Source organism: Stylophora pistillata, chromosome 11, assembly GCF_964205215.1.
Source record: "Stylophora pistillata chromosome 11, jaStyPist1.2, whole genome shotgun sequence".
NCBI classification, from domain to species: domain Eukaryota; kingdom Metazoa; phylum Cnidaria; class Anthozoa; order Scleractinia; family Pocilloporidae; genus Stylophora; species Stylophora pistillata.
Window position 1 is genome coordinate 10,856,109 of NC_142529.1, and position 24,060 is coordinate 10,880,168.

The 24,060-nt window shown below is 38.4% G+C and overlaps 3 protein-coding genes and 1 pseudogene across 3 annotated transcripts; 2 read left to right on the forward strand and 2 right to left on the reverse strand.

The window, feature by feature from the left end:
* Nucleotides 1-651: 651 nt before the first annotated feature.
* Nucleotides 652-2,369, forward strand: LOC148720011 (melanocyte-stimulating hormone receptor-like). Its single transcript, XM_088739383.1, has one exon. It carries the CDS (start codon nt 1,091-1,093, stop codon nt 2,033-2,035), a length of 945 nt encoding a protein of 314 aa, XP_088595509.1. The 5' UTR covers nt 652-1,090; the 3' UTR covers nt 2,036-2,369.
* Nucleotides 2,370-11,714: 9,345 nt separating this feature from the next.
* Nucleotides 11,715-24,021, reverse strand: LOC111346398 (uncharacterized). Its single transcript, XM_022953687.2, has 14 exons — nt 23,806-24,021; nt 23,179-23,373; nt 22,481-22,776; nt 21,895-21,994; nt 16,487-16,777; nt 16,267-16,340; nt 15,741-15,923; nt 14,832-15,005; nt 14,575-14,727; nt 14,186-14,266; nt 13,796-13,970; nt 13,577-13,637; nt 13,216-13,282; nt 11,715-12,784 (listed from the first exon to the last, which is right to left on the reverse strand). The coding sequence occupies exons 1-14, from the start codon at nt 23,947-23,949 to the stop codon at nt 12,736-12,738; spliced, it is 2,043 nt and encodes a 680-aa protein (XP_022809422.2). The 5' UTR covers nt 23,950-24,021; the 3' UTR covers nt 11,715-12,735.
* LOC148720012 (uncharacterized) lies at nt 17,673-19,200 on the forward strand. Its single transcript, XM_088739601.1, has 2 exons — nt 17,673-18,314; nt 18,513-19,200. The coding sequence occupies exons 1-2, from the start codon at nt 17,673-17,675 to the stop codon at nt 18,954-18,956; spliced, it is 1,086 nt and encodes a 361-aa protein (XP_088595727.1). The 3' UTR covers nt 18,957-19,200.
* LOC148720013 (uncharacterized) lies at nt 20,034-21,446 on the reverse strand (annotated as a pseudogene).
* Nucleotides 24,022-24,060: the final 39 nt, after the last annotated feature.

Here is a 24,060-nt window from a genome sequence, read left to right on the forward strand (position 1 = left end):
GTGCAAATTCATTTCAAGATTGAACTAAACCATTTGGTTAAACACTCTGGAAGTTGTCACGTAGAACATATTTGGATGATAAACATCCTGCCTAACTAATTATTATGGATAATTGGCAAGAAGATCTTCCCCTCGAGAAGAGGGGAAAAGAATTACCTGTTACAAGTAAACATATGTGTATCCGCATTTTGAAGTAGTGAACGTTACTTCGTAAATTTCTGTTTGAATGTTATTATGAAAGTGAGGTTTTCGTCATCGTTGGCTGGCAGGTGCTGTCAATTTAAAAATGTCTCTCGTTACGTACAGTTACAAATAACCCTGAGGAGAATCGAAACATCTAAGGCTTTTTTAGAGAAATGATGGAAGAAGTTTCCTAAGAATAGTTTGCTTCGGAAGAAAGAGTTATGTCATCACAGAGCAAAATTATCATACTAGTGTCGAACATTTCTCTGTATGTCCTAAGTGCTAATTTAATAGCCTGAATACGCGGTTTTTAAAACACCTTTATCTCGTTTTGTTTTTATGTATAAGATGCCAAGACAAATAGTTGAGAAGCTTTTTCAGCGTAGAAGGTGGCTGTACTCTTTCAAAAATACAAAAGGACGAAGAGATCGCACCATTCAAGACTTAAAATTGCTTATCTGTCTTCACTAATGGTTTCGCGGTTTTCTGCTTTAACAATTTTAATTAAGGATATGAGAAATATTTAAGGAGAAATTTTCATAATTTGACGCAATACATCTTGTTTAGTTGATCTTTCATCTATTTCCCCTCCGATAAATTTACAATAACGCAAAATGTGGAATCGAAAAAAAAAGGAATTGTTATTAACAACGAAACTCTGACTCTAAACGAGGTGGAGTGTGTCGTGTCTAGCAGATGTCCCTTCAACTTTGACAGGGTACATTTAACAATTGATTCGAGTCTCAGTGCTCGTCCATTAAGATATGGACTCGGGGATTTAAGGTAACTTTTCAAAGAAAGTAGATTTTAGTATTGATGACTCGGTAGGTGCTGATGAGACGAAATATGATTTGCTGCAATTAAAACCGGAAAAAAGTGGCGACCTTTAACTAGGCTTGGTTGAAAAATGAACGCAACTGAATATTTGACACAAGGTGGAACGCAAGAAAGATTTGAAGAGCAGGCTTGCTCCCCTTCTTTGGTTGGTGGATTACAGCAACAAGCTATTTATTTGTCAGCATCCAATCTTGTCCTCTCCCTCACAGCATTTCTTGGGAATTCTCTTATCCTAACTGCCCTTCACAAGGAATCTTCTCTTCATCCACCGTCCAAACTCTTGTTTCGTTGTCTGGTAACAACTGATCTGTTGGTTGGTCTTGTTAGTCAGCCTCTCTTTTCTACTCACTGGATGTGTGTGGTTTATGAACAGTGGAGCCTTTGTCGACTCGCATTTGACGCATTCTCGATGACAAGTTATGCATTATGTTCAGTGTCGTTGTTCACAATGACGGCCATTAGCATGGACAGACTGCTCGCCCTGTTGTTGGGGCTGAGATACAGACAAATTGTAACTTTAAAGCGCACATATATCATTGTGGCTACCATTTGGGTTGTATCAGGTGTCGCTGCTTTATGTGAACCTTTAGATGGCCGAATAACGGATTGGTATGGCACGATGATAACACTGTCATGCTCCATGATGACTATCGCATCGTACACAAAGATCTTCCGCACTCTCAGTCGTCATCAGGCTCAAGTACAAGATCATTTTCAACAACAGCCGAGCCAACCAAATGCACTGAACGTGGCACAATATAGAAAGGCAGTGTCCAGTACATTGTGGGTCCAGTTAGCATTGGTTGTTTGTTACGTACCATTTAGTATAGTGGAAGTTGTAATGACTTATAGTAAAACATATTCCTCGAACTTCGTCGTCAGTTGGGGAATAGCAGTTGCCTTAATCTACTGTAACTCGACGTTAAACCCGTTTCTCTACTGCTGGAAGGTTAGAGAAGTAAGACAAGCAGTGAAGCAGAAGATCAGACAAGCACTTTGCCGCCCATGGAGTTAGATTCTTCCCGAGTTCAGCATTCATATCAACACATTCTGAGATGACTCGAAAGCGCACGGTTATTTTGAGAACGCTCGACGGATATGTTGTTGGATAGAAAGAGATAATAAACAGAAACAAATTGTTGATCGAAAGTTATCGATAGTTTTTTGCCTTTTGCAGCTAAGAAACTGACGGCAAGGTAGAGGAAACACTTACTGTATCTTTATAAAAGGAGATTTCATGTCAGCAAGCCTGCCTTTCACATCTTTCAAATAAGAAGCTCGATACAATTGCGACTGGCTATTGCTGATACTCAATATTTCTCAAGGGACAATTTAACGATAGGCTATAGTAATAAGCGCCTCCTTTTGCTGTTTAAAAACATTTATTCTTTTCATGCCACCATATGCATGCTAAAATACAAGAGGTCTGAATTGGACAGGAGATATGCATGCATTATTGCATTATACACTTCTCACAGCAATAGTAACGCCACGGCTTTGGATGTAATCTCGACGCGTAGTTTAAGAGAATCTTTCAAAGTATTCTGTGTTAGAATAAGACAAGTTAAATTATTTTTTCTTTCTAAAAGGAAGCGATTGTTGTTGATGCCATATTACCAAGCGGGCCCTTCCAGTACTGGTCTCGAATTTACTTTTATTAGGAAATAGTTAGTATGCTTATAAGTATGTGAAGATGTTTCAGTCACTTGTGAATGTGGACAAAGCTAATAAAGCATATAAGATAGCATCGACCATAACCAGCTGTTACATGCAGAGTTTTATCTTCAGAACTTTTGTTTTTCTGAAATTATATTTTAAAGGCGGAAAAGAAATATAAATTAAGAAACTAGAACGACTTTTTAAGTCAGTATTCAAAATTGAGGGTCGCTTTGTGCCTACCACCTTAGAGTGACCAACTGCCGGTCCTCTACTCTTTTTTTGTATTTTTGGAGTTAAGGATTGACTACAGTACAATGCAGCGGGATCATCTCAGACTTGAATAGCGGCCCTGGAAAATAACAGCATCTTTAAATACACTGCTTATTTTGTCATTTCAATAACTTTCAAAAAAGGGTTCCCTCGTCGTATTGTCAAACAATAACATAGGAGATGTAGTTTTGTTTATACCAATAAAATTGCCTTTTAATGTTAATTTGAACTGAAATTAAACTTTTTCTTCTGGAATAAACATCTGATCGCGACCAGTATGTTGTTGTTTAGTTAGAGCTAAAATAATCAGTCAGATAGAAATAGGAACTTGGGTCGACTCCTACATGAGAATTAGATATTTTAAATTTCTACTTCTTTTAGGGATTGAATTAATCCTTTGGTTCATCTTTCAGCTATTTCCGCTTCGGTAAATAAAATGGTAGAGTTACATTAAAGCGAAAAATGTTGAATCGAAAGAAAAGTAATTATTATTGGAAACGAAAGTTTATGAAAGCTGTGACTCTAATCGAGGTCGAGTGTATCATGTCCAGCAGATGTCTCTTCAACTTTGACATGTACATTTAACAATTGATTCGTGTGTCAGTGCTCGTATCTTAATATACAAAGTACGCTGAAAGTTTGGAGAGCTTGAAAGAAAAATCAAGGTACAAAGTTAACGAAATGTGATCACCAATTAAAGAAGATATAATTTTTAAATAAATTCTCCTTGTCAGCACCTAAGAAAGTGTAAGTTCTGTATGGAAAACAGTATGGAGAATGCGCACATTGAAATTTGGGTGTAAAGGGTTGGGAGGTTCTAACGGATTCTGAGTTTGATTTTATGTGAACATCTAGCACATGATCAGAGCTTTGCGCTTGAACTTTCTAACTTTTAAGGCGTATCTTCTTTGACTGTTACTGGAGCCTTTGGCTACAAAATAGACGGAAACCCCCGGCGATAACCTGAGTACAGCCGCACCTTACCCTCCAGAGGAAAATTGAGAAGGGGCTTACATGGCTGGGAAGCTGCGAAGTCTGGATATAAGACATGCTCGACATCCCATTCCTATATGATTGGCCTAGAGGAAGAGAGATCCTGGAAGCAAGGTTCTTCACTTCGTCGGCGTTTTCACAGATTTCTTTTAAGCGACCTCAGGTGCCAATGCTGTGTTTTGTAATCCCGCCCGCTGCAACGACGGAGTCATATGGATGGTCAGTCAATATTTCCCCAGATACGCACTATGTCTGATCGGAATAATTCTGAACAGAGGCTAACAGTACACCTGTGCTTCAAAAACTTAAACGAATACCAATATCCTTTATTTTTTTTTCTTCACAATGCGTAGACTAATCAATAAACACAGATCCTTAATTGATGAGACAACTGAAATCAAATCCCATCTGGAAACTTGATTTTTAAAAACTGTTTATTTCATCTTTACATGCTCACTTTGGAGGCTGGTTGGCTGCATGTGATGCTTTAACGCATGTGATGCTTTAATGTGACAGCGTGATGCTGTTAGTGAGCTTCTATGCGCTAGCTGATGTTTGGCTGTGTAGCCGCGTGATGCGGTTCCAGTCAATACCCACGGTCGAGGGGTTTAAGGATTACACTTAAACAATATTGCCGCTTAATGCAGATTTAATCGTACAAGGAATTTATGTGTAGTTTATTTACTACATTGAAGTTTACTACAAGGAATTTATGTGTAGTTTATTAAGGCACTCTTAGAGCGCCTTTCAAGTGGGTGTCGTAAAAGGACAGAAAGGTAATCAAAGTGGGCCATCATAGATGAACGGAACAACATGGCGGCAAGAGGGTTGGTTGGCATCTCGGCAGCTCTTTACTTATTTCACCTTCTTTGCTTTATTTTGCCGGTAAACCGGCATAAAATATTTCGACATGGCAGTCTGCTTGGTGAAGAACCTTTGGAAGGATTAAACGAGCGCTGGAAAAGCGACTTCAAGGCAAAAATAGCTCAAACTGCGCTGAATGAGTTTGCAGCTCGAGCAGTCGATACGGCGGGCAACCATAAAGTCAAACTCTCAAAGCACACCACCTCTACTTTGGCCTATTGCCTATGCTTATCGCTACTCTTGTCCAGTGGCAATGTTGAGCGAAACCCTGGTCCAAAATCAACTTCTCAAAGTGGAAACTTCAAGTTGAGTACGGTAAAAGGCTTAAGAATTTGTAATTTGAATGTGCGAAGTCTTGTCAACAAGATGGATGAGATCCGAGTTTTTTGTGAGACCCACCTACCGCACGTTCTGTCCCTAAACGAAAGTTGGCTAGATTCATCAATCAGTGACAGTGAAATTCAGCTTCCCGGCTACTCACTCGTACGAAGAGATAAAACCCGCCGAAATGGTGGTGTTCTCATTTACATTTCCTCGAACCTCAATTACAAAGTTATTCAAGAATTTGAAAATGATCAACCGGATATTCAATGCCTTTGGATGGAAATAACACCTCCAAAATCTAAAGGTTTTATTTTCTGTTCCTGCTACCGCCCACCGAATGCGGACAACGTTGCAACTTACGTTGAGGGCTTGAGAAATATGTTAACAGTAATGGCTGATCGGGAAAAGGAAATTGTCATTACCGGGGATCTGAATTTCGACCTGAAACAGTCGAATAAACCTGCATCTACGAAGCGCTTTATGAACATGGCGAAAGAGTTTAGTCTGCGGCAGATTATTGATAATTTCACTCGCATAACTGAAAATTCAAAGACCCTGATCGATTTATTTTTTACCAGTCGTCCGGATCTATATGTCTCTGGGGTAATACCAGTTGGCTTTAGTGATCATTCCGCAACATATGCCGTCCGTAAATTGCATCGTTTGAAACCGCCTCCCCCGAGGATAATTGATACCCGGAATTTCAAGCGTTTAAATCGTGATGCTTTCATTGAAGACCTAAATAAAGTTCCATGGTCATTGACGGATTCCTTCGCAGATGTTGAGGACGCATGGGACTCATTTAAACACCTTTTTTGTGAAGTAGCCGACACCCATGCCCCAAGAATCCGCGTACGAGTCAGGGGAAATAGGGTACCATGGCTGACACGTGAGGTGAGACATCTAATGAATGAGAGAGACCGCTTTCATAATCTGGCATTGAGGTCAAACAATGAGCTTCATTGGAGCTCTTACAAGCGCTTACGCAATGTTGTGACTTTGAAGCTCAGAAAAGAGAAAGAAAGATATTACAACGAACTGTTCCAGGAGACAAGAGGAGATTCCCGTGGGACCTGGAAAAACCTAAAACGGCTACTCGGAAATGGCTCAAAGAGTAGCAGCGCTACTGCTCGTACAGCTAATGAAGCAAAAGACAAGTGTAACACCTTCAATAGCTTCTTTGTCTCTTGTGCCGAAGATTTAAGGTCGATCCACCGATCAACCGCGCGATCCTTTTCCAAATGGCTACCGCAAATTGTCCGCCCAGAAAAATTTAATCTACGAAAGATCACCGCGACGGAAGTTAGAAAGGCTCTTAAAGATTTAAAACCGAAGAAAGCTACAGGTGTTGATGGTATTCCATCTCGTCTACTAAAAGACGGATCAGACGCCCTGGCCTATCCACTATCGCTCATTTTTAATTTAACTATCCAACAAAACGTTATTCCTGCAGAATGGAAAAAAGCGAAGGTGACCCCTTTACATAAATCAGGTTCAAAAGATGACCCAAGAAACTACCGCCCCATATCGGTATTACCAGTGGTATATAAAGTCCTAGAGCGTTTAATCCACAAGCAGCTTGCAAGTTTTTTTGATGATCATAACTTGCTCTGTAAATTACAGTCCGGTTTTAGAAGAATGCACTCAACTGAGACGGCTGTAACTTATTTCGCCGACGAGATTCTCCTGAATATGGATAAGGGCCTTGTTACTGGTTCTGTGTTTATTGACCTGGCAAAGGCTTTCGACACAGTTGACCATGACATTTTGCTCTGAAAATTAGAGTACTATGGTATATGCGAGGAAAGCCTTCTATGGTTTAAGGACTACTTTACGGGAAGAAAGCAGTTCGTGCAAATTGATTCTCATTCATCTGAAGAGCTTGCTATAACTTCTGGAGTGCCACAAGGGTCCATCCTCGGACCCCTGTTATTCATTGTCTACATTAATGATTTACCACGTTGTGTCAAACACTGTTCTGCAAATATGTACGCTGACGACACAGTTTTATATCTTGCTGGCCCAACAGTAGACAATTTAACTTTTTACTTTAATCAAGATCTTCAATGTCTATCTGAATGGCTAGAAGACAACAATCTTGTTCTCAATGTTTCAAAAACTAAGTGTGTACTATTTACATCTCGAAGGCATAAAGAGCGCGATTGTATTTTAAATCTTAATCTTATCGGAAAGCTCATTTCTTGCGAAACTACTTTTAAATACCTAGGCGTGGTGTTCGACAATTTTATGACTTGGAAGGCTCACACAGACTATATGTGTAAAAAGGTGGCGTCAAGAGTTAGTATTCTGGGCCGCATTAGAAGTTTCGTCACAAAAGAGGCAGCAATACTTGTTCATAATACCTTAATTCTTCCCTTATTTGATTACTGTGACATTGCCTGGAGTAACCTTTTACAACAAGATATAGATCGACTACAGTGCTTACAAAATAGATCTGCACGGATTATTACACGTTGCTCTCGGTCATCTGAAGCAATAGATCAGCTGCAATGGCCGACTCTCTCCAGTAGACGCTATTACCACAAGGCTAAACTCGTTTTTCTCTGTCTCCACTCATTAGTTCCTGGTTACTTTTCATCATATTTTACCAGACTTTCGAATATTCACAATTATTCCACGAGGCAAAGTCTGAGGCTATCCCTACCAAAAGTAAAACAGAATTTTGGGAGAAGGACCTTTCTTTTTACTGGCGCAGAAATTTTTAATAAACTTCCTTTAAACATTGTGAAGAGTGAAAACATTCAAACGTTCTGTCGCCGAGCAAAACATTTCCTTTTACCGTAATTTTGATATTTTATTTACTATGTTATGTTTTGATTGTGTTTTTTAGCTTTGTAGTTTTAGGCTGTTGATGTAGTTGTGAAATCTTAGTCATTGTATATATATATATATCTATTCTAGAAATTTGATGTAAATTATTTTCAATACAGGGCCCCTATGGATACCAGCCTTAGAGCTGAATGGGCTACCCTGTGTAAATAAAGTTTGCTTTGCTTTGCCACGCCTACGTCCTCTTAAGTTTTCAGTGTCATTCTCAATTTTTGTACAGGCTATGTTAACTTCTTTGGTCTTTCTCAGACCTCGTTATTAGCGCGCGGAGTTTCTTTGCATAACTAAATAGGATAGATAAGTGATATGGAGTCAGGTTTTTAAGGCAACTTTGTAAAGAAAGTAGATTTTAGTATTAATTACTCGGCAGGTGCTGATAAGACGAATTATGTTTTGCTGCAATGAAAGCCCGCGGGAAAATGAGGCGACCGTTTACTAGGCTTGGTTGAAAAATGAACGCAACTGAAAATTTGACACAAGGTGGAAAGCAACAAATATTTGGACATTTTTGCTTCCCTTCTTTGGTTGGTGGATTACAACAACAATCAATTTATTTGTCAGCATTCAATCTTGTCCTCTCCCTCACAACATTTCTTGGGAATTCTCTTATTCTAACTGTCCTTCACAAGGAATCTTCCCTCCATCCACCGTCCAAACTCCATGCCCAGTGATCGCAATCGCACCGCACACAAAGATTTTTCGCGCTGTTAGTCGTCATCACGTTTCAAGTACGAGATCTTGTTCAACAACAGCCGAGTCAACGAAATGCACTAAACGTTGCACGATACAGAAAGGCAGTGTCCAGTGCATTGTAGGTGCAGTTAGCATTAGTTGTTTGTTACGTGCCATTTAGCATAGTGGAAATGGTAATCACTTATAGCAAATCATATTCATCGAACCTCGTCGTCAGTTGGGGAATAGCAGTTGCCTCATCTACTGTAACTCGACGTTAAACCCATTTCTTTACTGCTGGAAGATTAGAGAAGTAAGACAGGCAGTGAAGCAGACAATCAGACAAGCACTTTGCTGCCCATGGAATTAGATCGTTCTCGAGTTTTGCGCGTATATCAACACATTGTGAGATAACTCACAAACTCACGGTTATTATTTTGAGAACGCTCGACGGGTACGTTATTGAAGAGAAAGAGATACGAAACAGAAATAAATTGGTGATCGAAGTTTGTCAATATTTCAAGTTTTTTTTTTTTTTTGCATTTAAAAAACTGGAGGCAAGGCAAAGAAAATACTCACTGTATTTTTCTAAAAGGATATTCAAGCCAGCACGTCTAACTTTCACTTTTCTAACCCAAGCTTTACTGGACTTCGGAATATACTGAATTGTAACCCAATCATTAAAATTTAAATTTTTTACAGATGTGAACTTATTTTGAAATAGTTGGGTAGGTTTGTAAGACGTGAAGTTCTGCAGCTTTCTGTACTCCGTTTCGCATGTCTTCAAAAGAATTTCAGTAACATAACTGTGGCAGGACATTTGGCTCTCAAACCATATTCTTTACAATTTTATTTTCTACCTACTCTATTTTTTTCCCTTGAAATTCATAGTGATCGTCTTTAACAACGACAAGCAATAGTTAGATTATTAGACTTTATCGGATCTAATTTCAGTTTTACGTCTGGTTCATGTGATAAAAGTACGTGTTTTGGTGTTACGTAAGCTGTCATATACAACAGGTGATGGATTTCTTAGCTTGTAATTGCGATTTTCTTGTGCGGTTAAAAAATTCTCCTTTTTTATCGCGACGGTTACATCCCAATGCTGAAGGGATCAAAACAATGTAAATTGCTCTTGGAAATGAATAGATAAATACTCGGGAACTCCTAAAACTTGCTGAACATTCATTTTATCCTAACTTCAATACGAATATTTTATTCAAAACTTCCTCATTCTATAACGAAATGTCTTTTAAGTTACAAATATGAGGTCTCTCTCAGACTGGTCATGGTTGTGCGTTTATCTATGTAATGCAACAGAAGGGGAGGTCTCATATAACACCTTTCTAAAAAGAAAAGAAAAGGGGAAAAAATAGAGCTGAGTAACGTTTGACCACAGCGGATGTGTTTCCAGAGGGAAGTCATTTCTGCTCACTCAGATCTGAGAGAGAGACTTGTACTTAAATGCATTTGGCTTTATCTTTGGTTAAAATATGATAAAATATGCTCTTTTGTCACTTTTTGAATGTGAAATTTATATAGTGAATTTCTTAAAAAAAACTTGTATTCATAATGGCTGGTAATTCTGAGCAACTCTTTTTTACTTGTACGTCTGAAAATTCTACGATATTTTACACTGGCAAGGCGTTTTTAAAAAGATTCAAACGAATGAAAAAAACAAGTTAAAATTGAGGAGAGTAATTCGCCTGGAAATAACAGAAATAGATACTTTGAATTAACTTTGAGATATACCAGCGGCATTCTAGATAACGACCATCTATAGCAAATATTTCAGATAATGACTACCTGTATTTGTCATTCGATGTCCCTGTTCCCCCGTTGACATTGAGTTTTGGAAAATAGATCGATCTTCAAAAGAATTCTCAAACAACTGGTGATTCCAATTTTGTTTTAAACACCCGCTTGCACATCGTAAACAGGGCAAAATACAATTCGGGAGCATAATAGTTTCGAAATTGTTAATGACAAAACAATTTTCAGTCAAGATATTGTAATATCTTGTTTGAGTCTATAAGCGGCCTCGGGATTTGCTGTTATTGAAACATGGCGGCATCGTTTATCGTGTTTCTCTCAGTAACTTGAAAAAAATTAAATAGTTCCTTCTTCAGAAAATAAAAACGTCTTACGATGCCAGTCTTTCGCATTAGTTTTGCTATCATATTATTATTACTATCATTATTATTATTACAATTATTAATATTATTATTTTATTGCACCCTTGAGTGCTCAACTAAGCATTATAACAAATTACCTTACTATTTCACAAACATTTCACTTACCTGATTACGGTATATGTTAGCTTCTAAAAGTGTTCCTTTGTTGGATTGGTCTTAAATCAAACAGCTTCAAGTTGCCTTCATTCGACTTCAATTAGGGACTAAGAGAACAATTTCGTTACCACAGTTTAAGAAGTTTCGAAAGTGAAAAAGTTAACGTCTTGCTCCTTTATGGTGAAAGCGACATGCGAACTATAGCAGACCTGTTAAATGTCATCAACATCCTGGGACTGAAACCGAGTTTTAGGAGGCAACTCCAATACAGTGAATGCGTAGCGCTGATCGGGTCAAGCCAGGCTTCGTCCTTCATTGAAAACAAACAGCAAGAAACCGTTGATAATTGACGGCAAAGCTATGCAAGAGTTCGCAGAAAACAGAGCCCGCGAACAAACAGGTTAAGGTTTTCCTCTCAGAACGAACCAAGAATGATTGGATCCCAAATGGCCTCGATGGAAAGAGGATATTTCATTTACAAAATGAGAATATTGAAAAAGGCTCGTTGCTATAACAGTTTGAATATTGCATTAGACGAATATTAGAAGCTGTGTTAGACATAAACAGTTTCACCGAATTAAAGCATGGACAGGAAAAAAATCGGATAGAACTTCGTAATACCGCCGTGAATCAACCCCATGAAATTCCAACTGTTTTCTTTCCTTAGCATTTTTTCAGTTGAATAATTTTTAAAGAATGTTGTCAGCACTTTTCACTGTCGAACGCGTACAAAAGCAAAAAAAAAAAAAAACTGTTCAGTTTGACATGATGTAAAAATGAAATTGTAGTTGTTTGTAATCAGACACCTCCTTCAAAACCAGAGGTATGCTACAAGTAGAATACAACTTTTCTCAATACTACGTGAGTGTTTAAAAGTTAAACTAGTAAAAGTTTACTATAATGAATTGCATGGTAGCGCAAAACAACATAATGTCTGGCTCAGCGTGGGGTTACATAGCGATGAAATACTGCTTATAGTTAAAGCACTGCACACCTCACTCGTGGTGAGATCATTATTTAACGACATATTAATTTAAGGGCAGAAACTGACGAAGGATATCAAATTTCACTTATCTATCCTATGTAGTTCTGCAAAGAAACTCCGCGTGAAAATAACGAGGTCTGAAAAAGGCTGAAGAAGTAAGATAGCGTGTACAAAAATAAAGAATGGTACTGAAAACTTAACAGGACGTAGGCGTGGCTTAGGCATGTAGGCCAACTGACCTCAGCACTACATTTTTTACGCATGTAATATTTCTCGATCACTAACTGACGAAAGCCATGTCTAAACGGATAAACTTCAAAACGAGAAATTTTGCGGGTCTTGGGAGAAACGCACGCCTGATTACGGAAGACTATCGAAATGTAACATCTACGAAGAGGAAACAATGTTCAAGAGGCAAACTTTGAGCTGTTGAATCTTCATATCAAACCGGCTTAATCTCCTTCATCTGGTAACGCATCGTCCTCAGAAATGGAGCTGTATGTAGCCTTAGGTTGTTGTCACTATTTGTGGAAAAGTGAGTCTAATTTTTTATACACGTTTTCCTCTATTTTCTTTGATTTTTAGCTTTGAGTGATAGTGGAAATTTGCCCTGATTGGTCTCAACCATAACAGGTTTAGTTCTAGCCCCTACGGAATTTGGCTAAAACTTCTTTTAAAAAAAATCACTCTCCTTTCTTTTGAAAATATATTTAAAACATCTAACATTGTTGAAAAACAACTGCAAGACGGGAGAAACTCCATAGAAAACAGTACAGAATAATATTCTTGTTGTGGCGATGCACTTGTTTATTCTTGTCCAGGCCTAATCTGTTTGACCATCTTTCTCATCAGATCCCTGGAAATGCAGCATAAAATGAGGAAAGTTCAGAGCTTAAAAAAATTGTGTTTTTGGGGGAGTGGAAGGTGCGTAGGGGTGGGTGGTAAGTAAGTAGAATCACTAGCGAGCGTAAGGTGTCCAAAGCAATCCAGGATTGTAACGACTCAGTTTGGCTTTACAATGTTTTCTGATTGGTCAAGAAGAACTCGTGACACTCCCCCAACCAATCGGATCCTAAACTGACACCAGCGGCGATTTCATCATTCTCGTGTTCCTGCAGTTCGGACACTGTTTGCTTTTCTTTGAGTATGAATCGCTCCTCGTAAAATTTATCCACATTCTGATTGGTCGCTGTCATAAATTTTCTTTTAATTCTACAACATTCGAGCGCATGCGCTCCCAATTTGGTTGATGGTAAGAAGGGTAGCCAATGCAGGAATCATTTTTACCTTATCTCATTAAGTTTCTCTTCTACTGACTCCCATGGATTGCGATCTTCACTGAATTCAAGCAGTTCTAAAAAACAAAACGGATGGTATCAGAACCTTATTTCAAATGATGATTTATTCTGCTCCCCACGGGGAAATTAAAATTGAAAATAATCTTAGAAGACACTGTTCTCTCAAATAGCTACATAGATTCAGCTAATTAAAAGAAGGCTTGTAACGTAAGCGGCCCCTCATACTCCTCCATGCGGTCGCAGCGTCATATTTGTTTTGTCCCCAATCTCCACTCCTCAGCTGACTTTCAACTGACAATACCATGAGATGGTTTGTCTAAATAACTAGTTTCCGTTATTTCACAACCGACCTTTTGCGAGTTTTATTTCACTGATCCAGTCTCCCTCTTTGTAATACCTCACGCGTAAATTCTGCAGAGAGAAAAGCATCTGTAAAAACCTCGTCCGTTCTCTATGCACACTCAGTTTTGCGAGTGGGTAGTACATTTGCGTGATCGCACGTAGTCTTAATGACAAGAGCCAATGTGTACTTCTTCACACTCCTTGCTGATTACCTAATGCCTACTTACCAGAAAAGGAAATCTCTCCATGCGCGTGAGCTGTAGAATACGATCCACATCATACTCCAGGCGAGCGACTTTCTTGGCCTGTATGTAGGTCGTACTCATTTGTGCAATGAGAATGTTGAGAAGAATTACAGTCACTGTCCCCATGTAGGCCATCATCAAAACAATTGACAGCCAGCTGCAGGAAAGAAATTATCAAAAACTGTAACTAATCTACACGAAACGAATACATAAGAGACTTATCATCCACTACAGCAAGCCTAAGCAAATCCCAATTCCTTATGAAAGACCTAATATCCGATCTTGTTATTCTTGAACTGGCTTTGAAACTCAAGTCGATGCAGTCGCTATGTGCCAGAGAAGTAATAGCTTCAAAACAATAGTGCCACTTACTTGAAAGTTGAGTAATCTTTTGCCATTGGATACTGCTCGGACAGTGCACGAAACGCGCTCAACAAGACGTCTCCAAAACCACTAAAAGCAAAAATTAAAAATCAAAATTAGTATGTTGGGTTTTAGCACTTCGTGCGCATTATATCCCCCATCTTAGTTCCCGCGGACAGAAATTGCTTTTGTGTAGAACGAAAAAGGTTTGAATAAATACAAAATCTAGCCAGTAAAGGCACAGATCAAACGAATTCCAGAGGAAATTCTCGAATATTTTTCTGACCAAAAAGATCACAGTCTTCATTGTTTTGTTTTGTTTTGTTTGTTTGTCTGTTTGTTTGTTTTCAAAGACAGCTTCATAGTTTTGAAAGGAGATATACTCAACAGAAACGCACCGAGGTTCTTGGTTTTCACTTGATCCGGAGTAACAGAGTGATAAAGACAGAGCACCACAGAAGGAGAAAAAGGTCACAATAAAAACTGCCATGGATCTTGTAACGTCATGTAAAATGATCTTGGCCAAGGTTTGGGTGTATAATCCCGTTGTCCTAGGAAAGATACAAAGTTAGGTTAGATGTAAGTGGTGATTTAATTTTAAGTCACATTAAGCAAAATCCGAACTATCAATCTAAACTAATCTAGTGGGAGTTACCTTGACACACATGAAAACTTAAATATCCTCAGGAAGTTGAACAAGAAGGCCAAAGATGACACCATCCACTGTGCTTTATGATCCATGTACCGGAGAAGTATTATACACAGGATCAAAAGCAGGCCTAACCAGTCAAACAAGGTCATCCATTCTGTGAAATAAGAATGTCCCTCTCTGCAAGAAATCAGGCAATTTGGTTTATGTTGCTCCTCTCTTTGAAATATTTCGTCAAACAAACCATCTGAACTTCGTACGGATTGCATAAAGAGTGCGCGAAAGACGAAAACACCAATGAAATTAACAGCTATCGCGGCCAACAAAATAATCTAACAACAACAAACATATGAAACATATGTATGAACTGCGGTTATGAAACGTATATATGCACGATCCTTCGCAGTAAAGCACTATTTGAGCAATAGTGAAAATCAGACCTGAAAAAAATTTCAGGCCTGTACGGGATTCGAACCACTGACCTCTGCGATACTAGTGCAGCGCTCTACCAATTGAACCTGTACGGCGAAGGATCGTGCATATATACGTTTCATAACCGCAGTTCACACATATGTTTCATATGTTTGTTGTTGTTTGATTTATCATCTACGGGTTTATGTCGAATTAATTTGATGGCCTGCTCCCAGTTGGCTTGTTAGCTCAATTGGTAGAGCGCTGCACTAGTATCGCAGAGGTCAGTGGTTCAAATCCCGTACAGGCCTGAAATTTTTTTCAGGTCTGATTTTCACTATTGCTCAAATAGTGCTTTACTGCGAAGGATCGTGCATATATACGTAAAATAATCTAAGGCGGATAAAAGTTCGTTGTTTAAAAAGCAAACCCTGAAAAAAAAAAAAAAAAGAAAGAGTTCGGACTGTTCAATGTTCTGATTTTACCCTAACCACAATTACTTACATTCTTATTTGATTGATTTCTTCACAGATGTAAAACACAACTATAAGAAGAGTGACAACCTCACAAAATCCACGCAGTAAGTCCAGCGCACCGCTGTAATGGGTGGGGTCCAGTTTGGTTGATGCATGCAGCAAAGAATATGACAAGAACAGCAAAAAGACGCAATACAATGCTGCTTGAAGTCTACAGAAAAGAAAACGCAGTGTTACCTCTGGAGGAACAGAATGAGGAAGGCAAAAGAGGAATGGGTATGACGATCATCATGAGGATATAAAACCTCAAGCGCAATCTTATCAAGTATTTTTGAATCAGCAACCTTCAAGATATAAAAGGCTACAAAAGTTTTCCAGTATTGAGTATTCACAATGATCTAAAATAACAAAAACCTGAATCAGAGACACAAAAATGTAGAGGTAAAAAAATCAGATACCACCTTAAGTGTACTTTGTACATGAGCACATGATAAGGCTACGTGTCTAAATAGAGTTAGATGGTGTGGAGCCTGCACAGATATTAACTGGTTTACCTGAGAAATAAATGCCCATAACTTTTCCATTTCGATTTAATCAGCATCCTGACCACAGGATGTTGCAAGGCTTCCTAAAAGTTAAAATCAAGAACTTATTTCTGCCAAAAACATGGGGTGGGGGTGATCAAGGTGTTAATTCCTGCAGTGGCACAATTATGTTACTGACAAGCAAACCTATTTTGCTAAAGAACTACAATTTTTTATAAATCAATCTTACTTTATTGTTGCTCATGGCAATTGCATGTAAACAAGACTTGTATCTCCAGTTGAAATACTTGTTTTCTGTCTGCTGGTGTTCATCTGAAGCCAAAATCTTTGGGGGCCGTCCTCCCTCATCACCATCCAAAATATGATAATAAAAGTGATAATTTAGTGGATCATCCGAGATTGTATTCCAGACTCCCTCAATTGCCTCTCTCTCTTCTTCAGTTTCATAGTTTTCTTGGCGTTTTGGAAGATATGGCCAGTGAGGGCTCATCATCTGGTCTAACACAGCCACCACTGTTTGCTGTAAGCAACACCAATTACAAGATTCCTATCAAAACATTACTAGTGTACATGTAAGTTAAATAATATTGAAAAAGTAATAAAAGTGTTCCTCAATTTGATCTTCACACATAGCTGCAAACCACAATGAAACAATAAAAATGACAATTTGTATTAATAATCACTAGGGTAGTTGCATGTACTCCCTTACTTGCCCATTCGGCATGTACATTGTCCCAGTAACCATCACCAGAATAAAAAAAATTGGAATATACCAGATTCAACAATGGTACACCTCTAAAGAGTCGCTAAATAGAAGGTATCATTTGCAAATTTTCAAAACAACGCTTCAACTTTAAAGTGTTTAGAGTAGAAATGTCATTTACAAGCCATTTATAACTGATTTTGGAATGATAGGCTTGGGATTCGAGAATGGCAGAATTTCCTCTCACCTCAACCCCCCGCCCCTTTGTAAACTGCTACAGGAGATGTTTTTTGAAGAACGTTTTGACTGTAAATTGTGCTAATGAGCCATTGTTAGTGTACGATGGCCCACAGGGGACACGCTGCAAACAAAAATAAACGCTGCAAACAAAAAAGAAACGCTGCAAATAAAAAAGAGACGCTGCAAACAAAAAAGAAACGCTGCAAACGAAAAAGAAACGCTGCAAACAAAAAAGAAACGCCGCAAACAAAAAGCGAACGCTGCAAATAAAAAAAGGAAGCTGCAAATAAAAAAAACGAGCACTGTAAATAAAAGACGTATGCTGCAAATAACAGAAACGCTGTAAACAAAAAACGGACGCTGCAAATAAAAAAGAACTCGTCATGCGCGCGCACTTGGCTAAAGGGACTGGGCAAATTCATCTCCAGAGCTCAAAGAAAGTCAGCTTTTCCCGCGAATTTTGCTGTTCGCCATGTTCTGCTTGGGTTGTAGCTCAAGATTACTCACAGCGGCCAAATTTTGTCATGGCTGCAGGTTAGCAATAGGAGTAAAAGATGACGATTCTTTGAGTATTGCTGAATTAGAAATGGAATCTTTAGAAAGAAAGCGACACCAAAGCACTCCACTCACCTTTGTGGAGTATAGAGCAAGAAAAGGAAAGGAGCGAAGCTCGCGGTTTGATAGTAGGAAATCTGTGAAGAAAGCGAAAAAGGAGAACAGCGAAAGTGAAGTGACTATACATATCGGCCTTATAAGGTTACAAGACGGAGAGCTGAAAGTAATCCGCGGGTCGACATTGCCGCTTAAAGTGTTGCCATCGATTGGTGCGGAGGAGCTTCTTCGGAGAGGAAACGAAAAGATTGTGAAGTTCAACAGCGATTTAAGCTTATATGGTGCCAGAAGTTTTGCGTTGATGTATCCTGATATAACCAAAGTAAAGTGCCCACCAGGGGTAACGGAACCGTTTACACAACAGCGGTACAAAGAGGAACTTGGGAAGTCTTACAACCGGACTACCTTAGACCTTTGCAAGAAAACAGCTATTATAGATGCCCTGTTTATGAATTCATACAACAGTGATGAAAGTGACTCCGATTTTCCTACTTACGAAGAGGTATAAACATTTTAATTAACGCTTACTGATTCAGATTACAGTATGTGGTAGTCAGTGGGCTCTGGTATTAGATTGATTGGTACTTTAACAGTCCATCCCTCTAAGCTACTGTACATATTACATTTAGCTCATACAAAAAATTGAATATCTAAAGGGTTAAAGATGTGCTTGATGTAGCAGTAAAGATTAATGGGTCAGTTTTCATGCTTAATGCAATTGATGAAAATGACACAGGAGACAGAAAGTGAAGGTATACCATCATATAAGGGAGATACTTGGAGACCCAGGGTAAACCATGCTGTCACAGACAAGCTCACAACCAACTCAACCACATTCCACCCAGCTGTCACTTCCACAGTTACAAGGAACACATTCACAGACTGCACAGTCCAGACAGCTTCAAGCAATGTATGCACAGTCCAGACAGCTACAAACAACATATCCACAGTCCAGACAGCTACAAGTAACGTAGCCACGGTCCAGACAGCTACAAGCAACATAGCCCCAGCTGAGACAGCAGCAAACTCAGATACATTAACTCAAGGGGTTCAGTCAGCAATCACAGGTCAGAGCAAATCTGCTTTGCATGTTTTTTTTTTTTTTTTTTTTTGTTTTCTCCTAAACGTATTTTGTTTCATCTAAAAATGATTTGGTTGTGACAGTCTCAGTCATTTTATTCTTTTTTGGAAATAGTTTTATACACCCTCACCAAAACTTAAATATGTTCAAAGTTCTTTAAAATAGTGTTCAACTTCAGAGAAAATAAATAAATAAATAAATTAATTGATTACCATTCAGTATAACTACTAATGTTAAAAAAATGTTTTAAAAATGTAATAAAAATTTCTATTGATTGAGGCAAGACACAGAAAACTGGTCAGGGTAGATTTTTAAGTGATTATTGGATGAGGTTTTTCCAGAATAATGAAGGTCAAGGTGGAGGTCATCAGCCAAAGCAAAAGGCTAAGGCTGATAATCCCTACTGAGACCTTGATTATTCTGGATATCACAAAAACCGAATCTAATAATATTGTTTATGATACATTGAATGGAAAAAAACAAAAGAGGAAAGTCAGTCATACAATGAGCTCATACAATGAGCTGTTGCAGTAATTCACTGAATTACTGCAACATAAAGAGGTGTGGCATTTCAAAATTGTTGAGTAACACCATGAAGAGGTCACTGAAAACTTTATACTGAGTTTAACACTTGTGATTACTTGATCAATTTTATGGAGTTATTTCAATGTTCCTGTTTCATGTTGTGTGAAAATCAGATGGGTGGGGTGGTATGGAGAGACATACAGTTGGGTTTACTATGTGCTGTCATATTGTTTAAGCAATGCTATATAGCCAGTCCATTGTTCATGTTTCAATATTTCCTTCAAAATGCAAACTCCCTGCTGTCCAATACTACGTTTTATAGCATGAACTGATTGGTAACTACGGATATTGAAAACCACAAAGTATTCTTTCATGTGCTGATCAAAGCTTATACACAAAAAACTGTTGTATCACTGGCTAAATATAGTTTGGTTACTTTGTTAATAATGTAACAACAAATTAAAGTGGTGTTCTTTATGTGTTGGTACTGATAAATGTGTTGTGTTAATGAATCATTAAATGGTTTTCCCAGCTGGGTAAAATCAACTCACCCATGAACTACTTCATGTCAGAAGATAATTATGCCCTGAATCAGTGTTTTTTTTCTTTTTTCACTTATTCATTCTGCAACTCTATTATTTGTTCATAGAGTCTTAGGGCCTCTCCTGCAGTACTTGGGTAAACCCAGCCTTCGGTTTCTAAAATACACTCAAAATAGTCAATGTATATATTGTCTTCCATCTCACTCTGGCAGTGTACTTTCATCTCCTCTGCCAGTTGTTCAGACACAGAAACTAAGCATTCTTCATGTCCATGATATTCTGGTAAAAAGTACATGACATCTGGTACCCTATAAACAGAACTGTATGGAGACTTGGAAATCTTGTGACTATTCCAATGATCTTTCACTTTGTTCAAGTCATCCTGAAGCACCTTTGAAAAACAGAACCACAAGCACTCCATATGAAATCCATTTCCCACACTAAGTAGTCCATAATCAACCATGTCCTTGAACAGGGTTATCCACCAATTACATCTATTTCGCCTGAAAGAGGACCACCACCCTTCAATTCTTTGATTGGCAGGTGATGAGCAATATCTGTGAGACTTAACACCTGCCTGTTCCTTGTGATCATTGGTACAAAACATGCACTGTATGGAAGCAGCAATACCATTTTCTATGCCACAGTCAGTCACAAGGAGCAAAAGGCAAACACTTATTTCTTTCACTTGATTTAAGTACAAGGCTGCAGGTACTCTTGGGTCATTGTTAGACCAGGCTACTTCTAACCATAAAATTCATGGACTAAATCCATCCACCGTGCCATGTATAGGGAACCCTTAAGGTTTGAGTTTGCCGTATCCTAAAAGCATCAGAATCTCTACATTAGAAACTGATGCAGATCAGTCATAACTTACTCATCTTGAAATGGGAAGGTTCTGTGGTCCTTTAATAGCTCCAAGTTTACAGATGTGCATACCAGACCTACCTACCCACCTACCCCCCCCCCCACAAAAATTCATTACTTATCCGTGATTACAAAGCAAAAAACAAATACCATCCATATGCCATGAAGCATTGGCTCCTTTTGAGTGAAACGTCCTTCTCTTCGGCTGTCGAGATCTCCTCTCTTCTACCCCCACTGGATCAATTTCCGTCATTATTTTTGCCACCAACTTGCGAGGAACATGGATATGATGTCGCAATCTGAGGGCGTGCCAAATACTTCTGTAGCCTAATAAACTTCCAGGACCTCTCATTTCCTCACGAATAATAGTTCGTAAATCTGAATCATCCATTACCTCGGCATTACCTTTCCTCTTTAACCCTAGAGATCTCAGGTGTCTCTTAAGTATTTGCACACACATTTGAAATCCTTCACATTTCTCGAGAAGACCCACAATAACGTCATAAGGATAACCTCAATGAAAATAGTACGCTACTACTTCGTCTACATCTTTTTCAGCCACACATTTATCGCAGATGCTCTCTTGAACTTCCCCAATACCACAAAAACTACAAAACATCACAAATACTACAGCTGCTTGCTCGACGAGAATCGCTTGGATTTTGAAAAAAAGGTGGGAAATACCCAGGAGTTACCCAGTCCCTTTGGCTGATTGCATGTGCATGATGAGTTTTCTTGTCTTTGCACCGCACGTTTCTGTGATTTGCAGAGTACGCTTTTTATTTGCCGTGTACTTTTTTTGTTTGCATCTTTTGCTTTTTGTTTGCAGCGCTTCTTTTTTGTTTGCAGGGTCTCTTTTTTGTTTGCAGCGTCTCTTTTTTGTTTGCAGTGTCCCTTTTTTATTTGCAGCGTCTCTTTTTTGTTTGCAGCATGTCCCTTGTGGGCCATTGTATTAATGTAATGTTTTACAACGTATGTCTAAAGAATCCCTAACCCATCAAATCATTTACTTAATGATAAATCAAACCTGGGATCCATTCAAATTTCTGTTGATAATACTAGCTCACCTTTAATTTTGGATTCTCAATAATTGCCTTGAAACTGAAGAAGGAAGGTTCAGGATTTGCCATATTATTGCCAGGCGTCCAGAAAAATAGCTTTTGAACTCTGAAAATGCCATTATAAATAAACTTGAAAAGTTCAGGTTGCAACATTTTGATTTATCAGTTTACTTACTTGCAGGGAAAGTACAGAATTTTTTAAAGGAGATCCACCTCTCTTGATTTTTTCAAATATTGTAACTTACATTTAATCAGCATTAAATTTTTTCAACATGGGAACTAAAAATAAGACTGGTAGAGAATGTATTCAGTTCTTTTTAATGACCTTGACTTTTAAAGATTTCGGCTCATCCTCAGTGTAAAAACCTGTGAAGCTCACGAGTGACATAAAACAAAGACAATAAAAAATTATAAACAATAGCGTACAGCAAAACAATACCTCAAGAAACAAAAAAAACCTCGTCAGGTTTTTACACCGAGGATGACCCAAGATTTCAGTCTCCGCAAACAAAAGAAACTCATGTCTTTAGAGACTGATGCTACAATTAATTAGAAAGTTGATTTTTTAATATCAAAACTGTATGGATTTTACCTTTCATGCCTCATGGCTCTTATCAAAAATGCTGCCACATCATCTTTCTCTGCCTCAATAGCAAATTCCACAGGTAGCATTGCTCTTTTATGCACAGGTTTTCGTTGATCTTTAGTCTTAACAGCAAGCAGCAGAGGGCACTTCCTCAAGAGTGTTTTCATGACATGTAAAAAGCCAAGCTCTGCCACATAGTGCATTAGTGTCTTCCTAATTTTGTCATCTTGATCTCGGAAAGCATTGTATCTGTTGCATAAGTTTATTTCACTTTCTAACAGAATCTCCAAAAAACGATTTATCTACAAAATGCATGACAAGAAAAGTTTCTTTTAATTAATAGCATTATAGAAAAGGTACAGATGTTGTTTTAATATCCCTCTGTTTTGGTCACTGCATGGCTGAAAGCAAAAAATTGTTGCCCACTTGTTTAATTTTTAGAGGAATTCTCTTACTGGTGCCCTGTCAATGTAACAAGCTTTACATTTATGGTCAAAATTCAAAGTGAGATAATCATGCACATAAAAAATGCACAACATTACTTCTCTATCATTCTCTTTAAATTTATCAAGAATGCCTCTTTTATTTTGGTTGCCAGAGTATGAAACATTGAGAAGCTTGAGGCCTAGGACTCTACTGAACCCTCTTAGTTCTGTAAAAGAAAGGAAACTTTGTTTCTGCATGCAAAACTTATTTCTACATACCCTCTGCTCAAGTCCAGGAAGTTTTTCAGGATTATCTTTAAACTGTTTAGATGCAGGCCACTGTTTTAACATCACAAGTGCTGGATCCTCACTATCAACTTCCCCATTATCCTTGTATTTCTGGATCAGTCTTTCAACCTGGACTTCATCCATAGCTCTGTTCCATGATAACCCACTTTTCTGTTTTTGATGAACCTTGATAAATAAATAACTTTAGGTACACAAGTAGCTTTTGTGGGTCCAGTTCAAGTACAATTGTTGCTGAAAAAACTATGGCAACCAAGGATATAATTTATTACCGACAACCACTTCATACATAAGGATTAAACGAACCTCAATCTGTTATTGAACACGTTTGTTTGGTCAAGACAGCACTTTAATCCGTAATTGAACACGTTAGTTTGCTCGAGACAGCTGGATTTCCCGACGTTCATTTTTGGCGTTTCAGGGAGGTCTGACTTTGACGATGTCAAGGTACACAACGAAAGAAAACAGAGCACAAAGACAGTATCTAGCCATCTTGACCGAACAACTAAACTTGACCTAAAAAGGATCTATTTCACGAAATACACAAAATATTTTCAAAATGACGTAAATGAAACGCTCGCCTTTCAACGTCTACACTACCTTAATCCAGAACTCTTCGCCATGATCGTCTAGCTCCTCCAACAAACCAATTTTATGCTGATCTCCTCGTTCATTCAACTTATCAGTGCGCTCAAACCCTTTTTCTCCTTTACTCATAACTGAACCGTTCAACAACAGCCACATTGAAGCAATGTGAGCTAAATTTACCCTCTACTTCGAGATAGATATGGGATTTTTGTAAGGCAAGATCTGTTCGGTCAGTCAGTACTTAAAGAGCGGAAATTGTTAGCCGAG

Coding starts and splice junctions, on each gene's coding strand:
- LOC148720011 (XM_088739383.1), top strand. CDS start 1,091: ATGAACGCAACTGAATATTTGACACAAGGTGGAACGCAAGAAAGATTT.
- LOC148720012 (XM_088739601.1), top strand. CDS start 17,673: ATGTTCTGCTTGGGTTGTAGCTCAAGATTACTCACAGCGGCCAAATTT. Junction 18,315..18,512: donor ATTTTCCTACTTACGAAGAG/GTATAAACATTT, acceptor TTAATGGGTCAG/TTTTCATGCTTAATGCAATT.
- LOC111346398 (XM_022953687.2), bottom strand. CDS start 23,949: ATGTGGCTGTTGTTGAACGGTTCAGTTATGAGTAAAGGAGAAAAAGGG. Junction 22,777..23,178: donor TTCCTGGACTTGAGCAGAGG/GTATGTAGAAAT, acceptor TGCATTTTGTAG/ATAAATCGTTTTTTGGAGAT. Junction 15,924..16,266: donor TATGGGCATTTATTTCTCAG/GTAAACCAGTTA, acceptor TCTTTTCTGTAG/ACTTCAAGCAGCATTGTATT.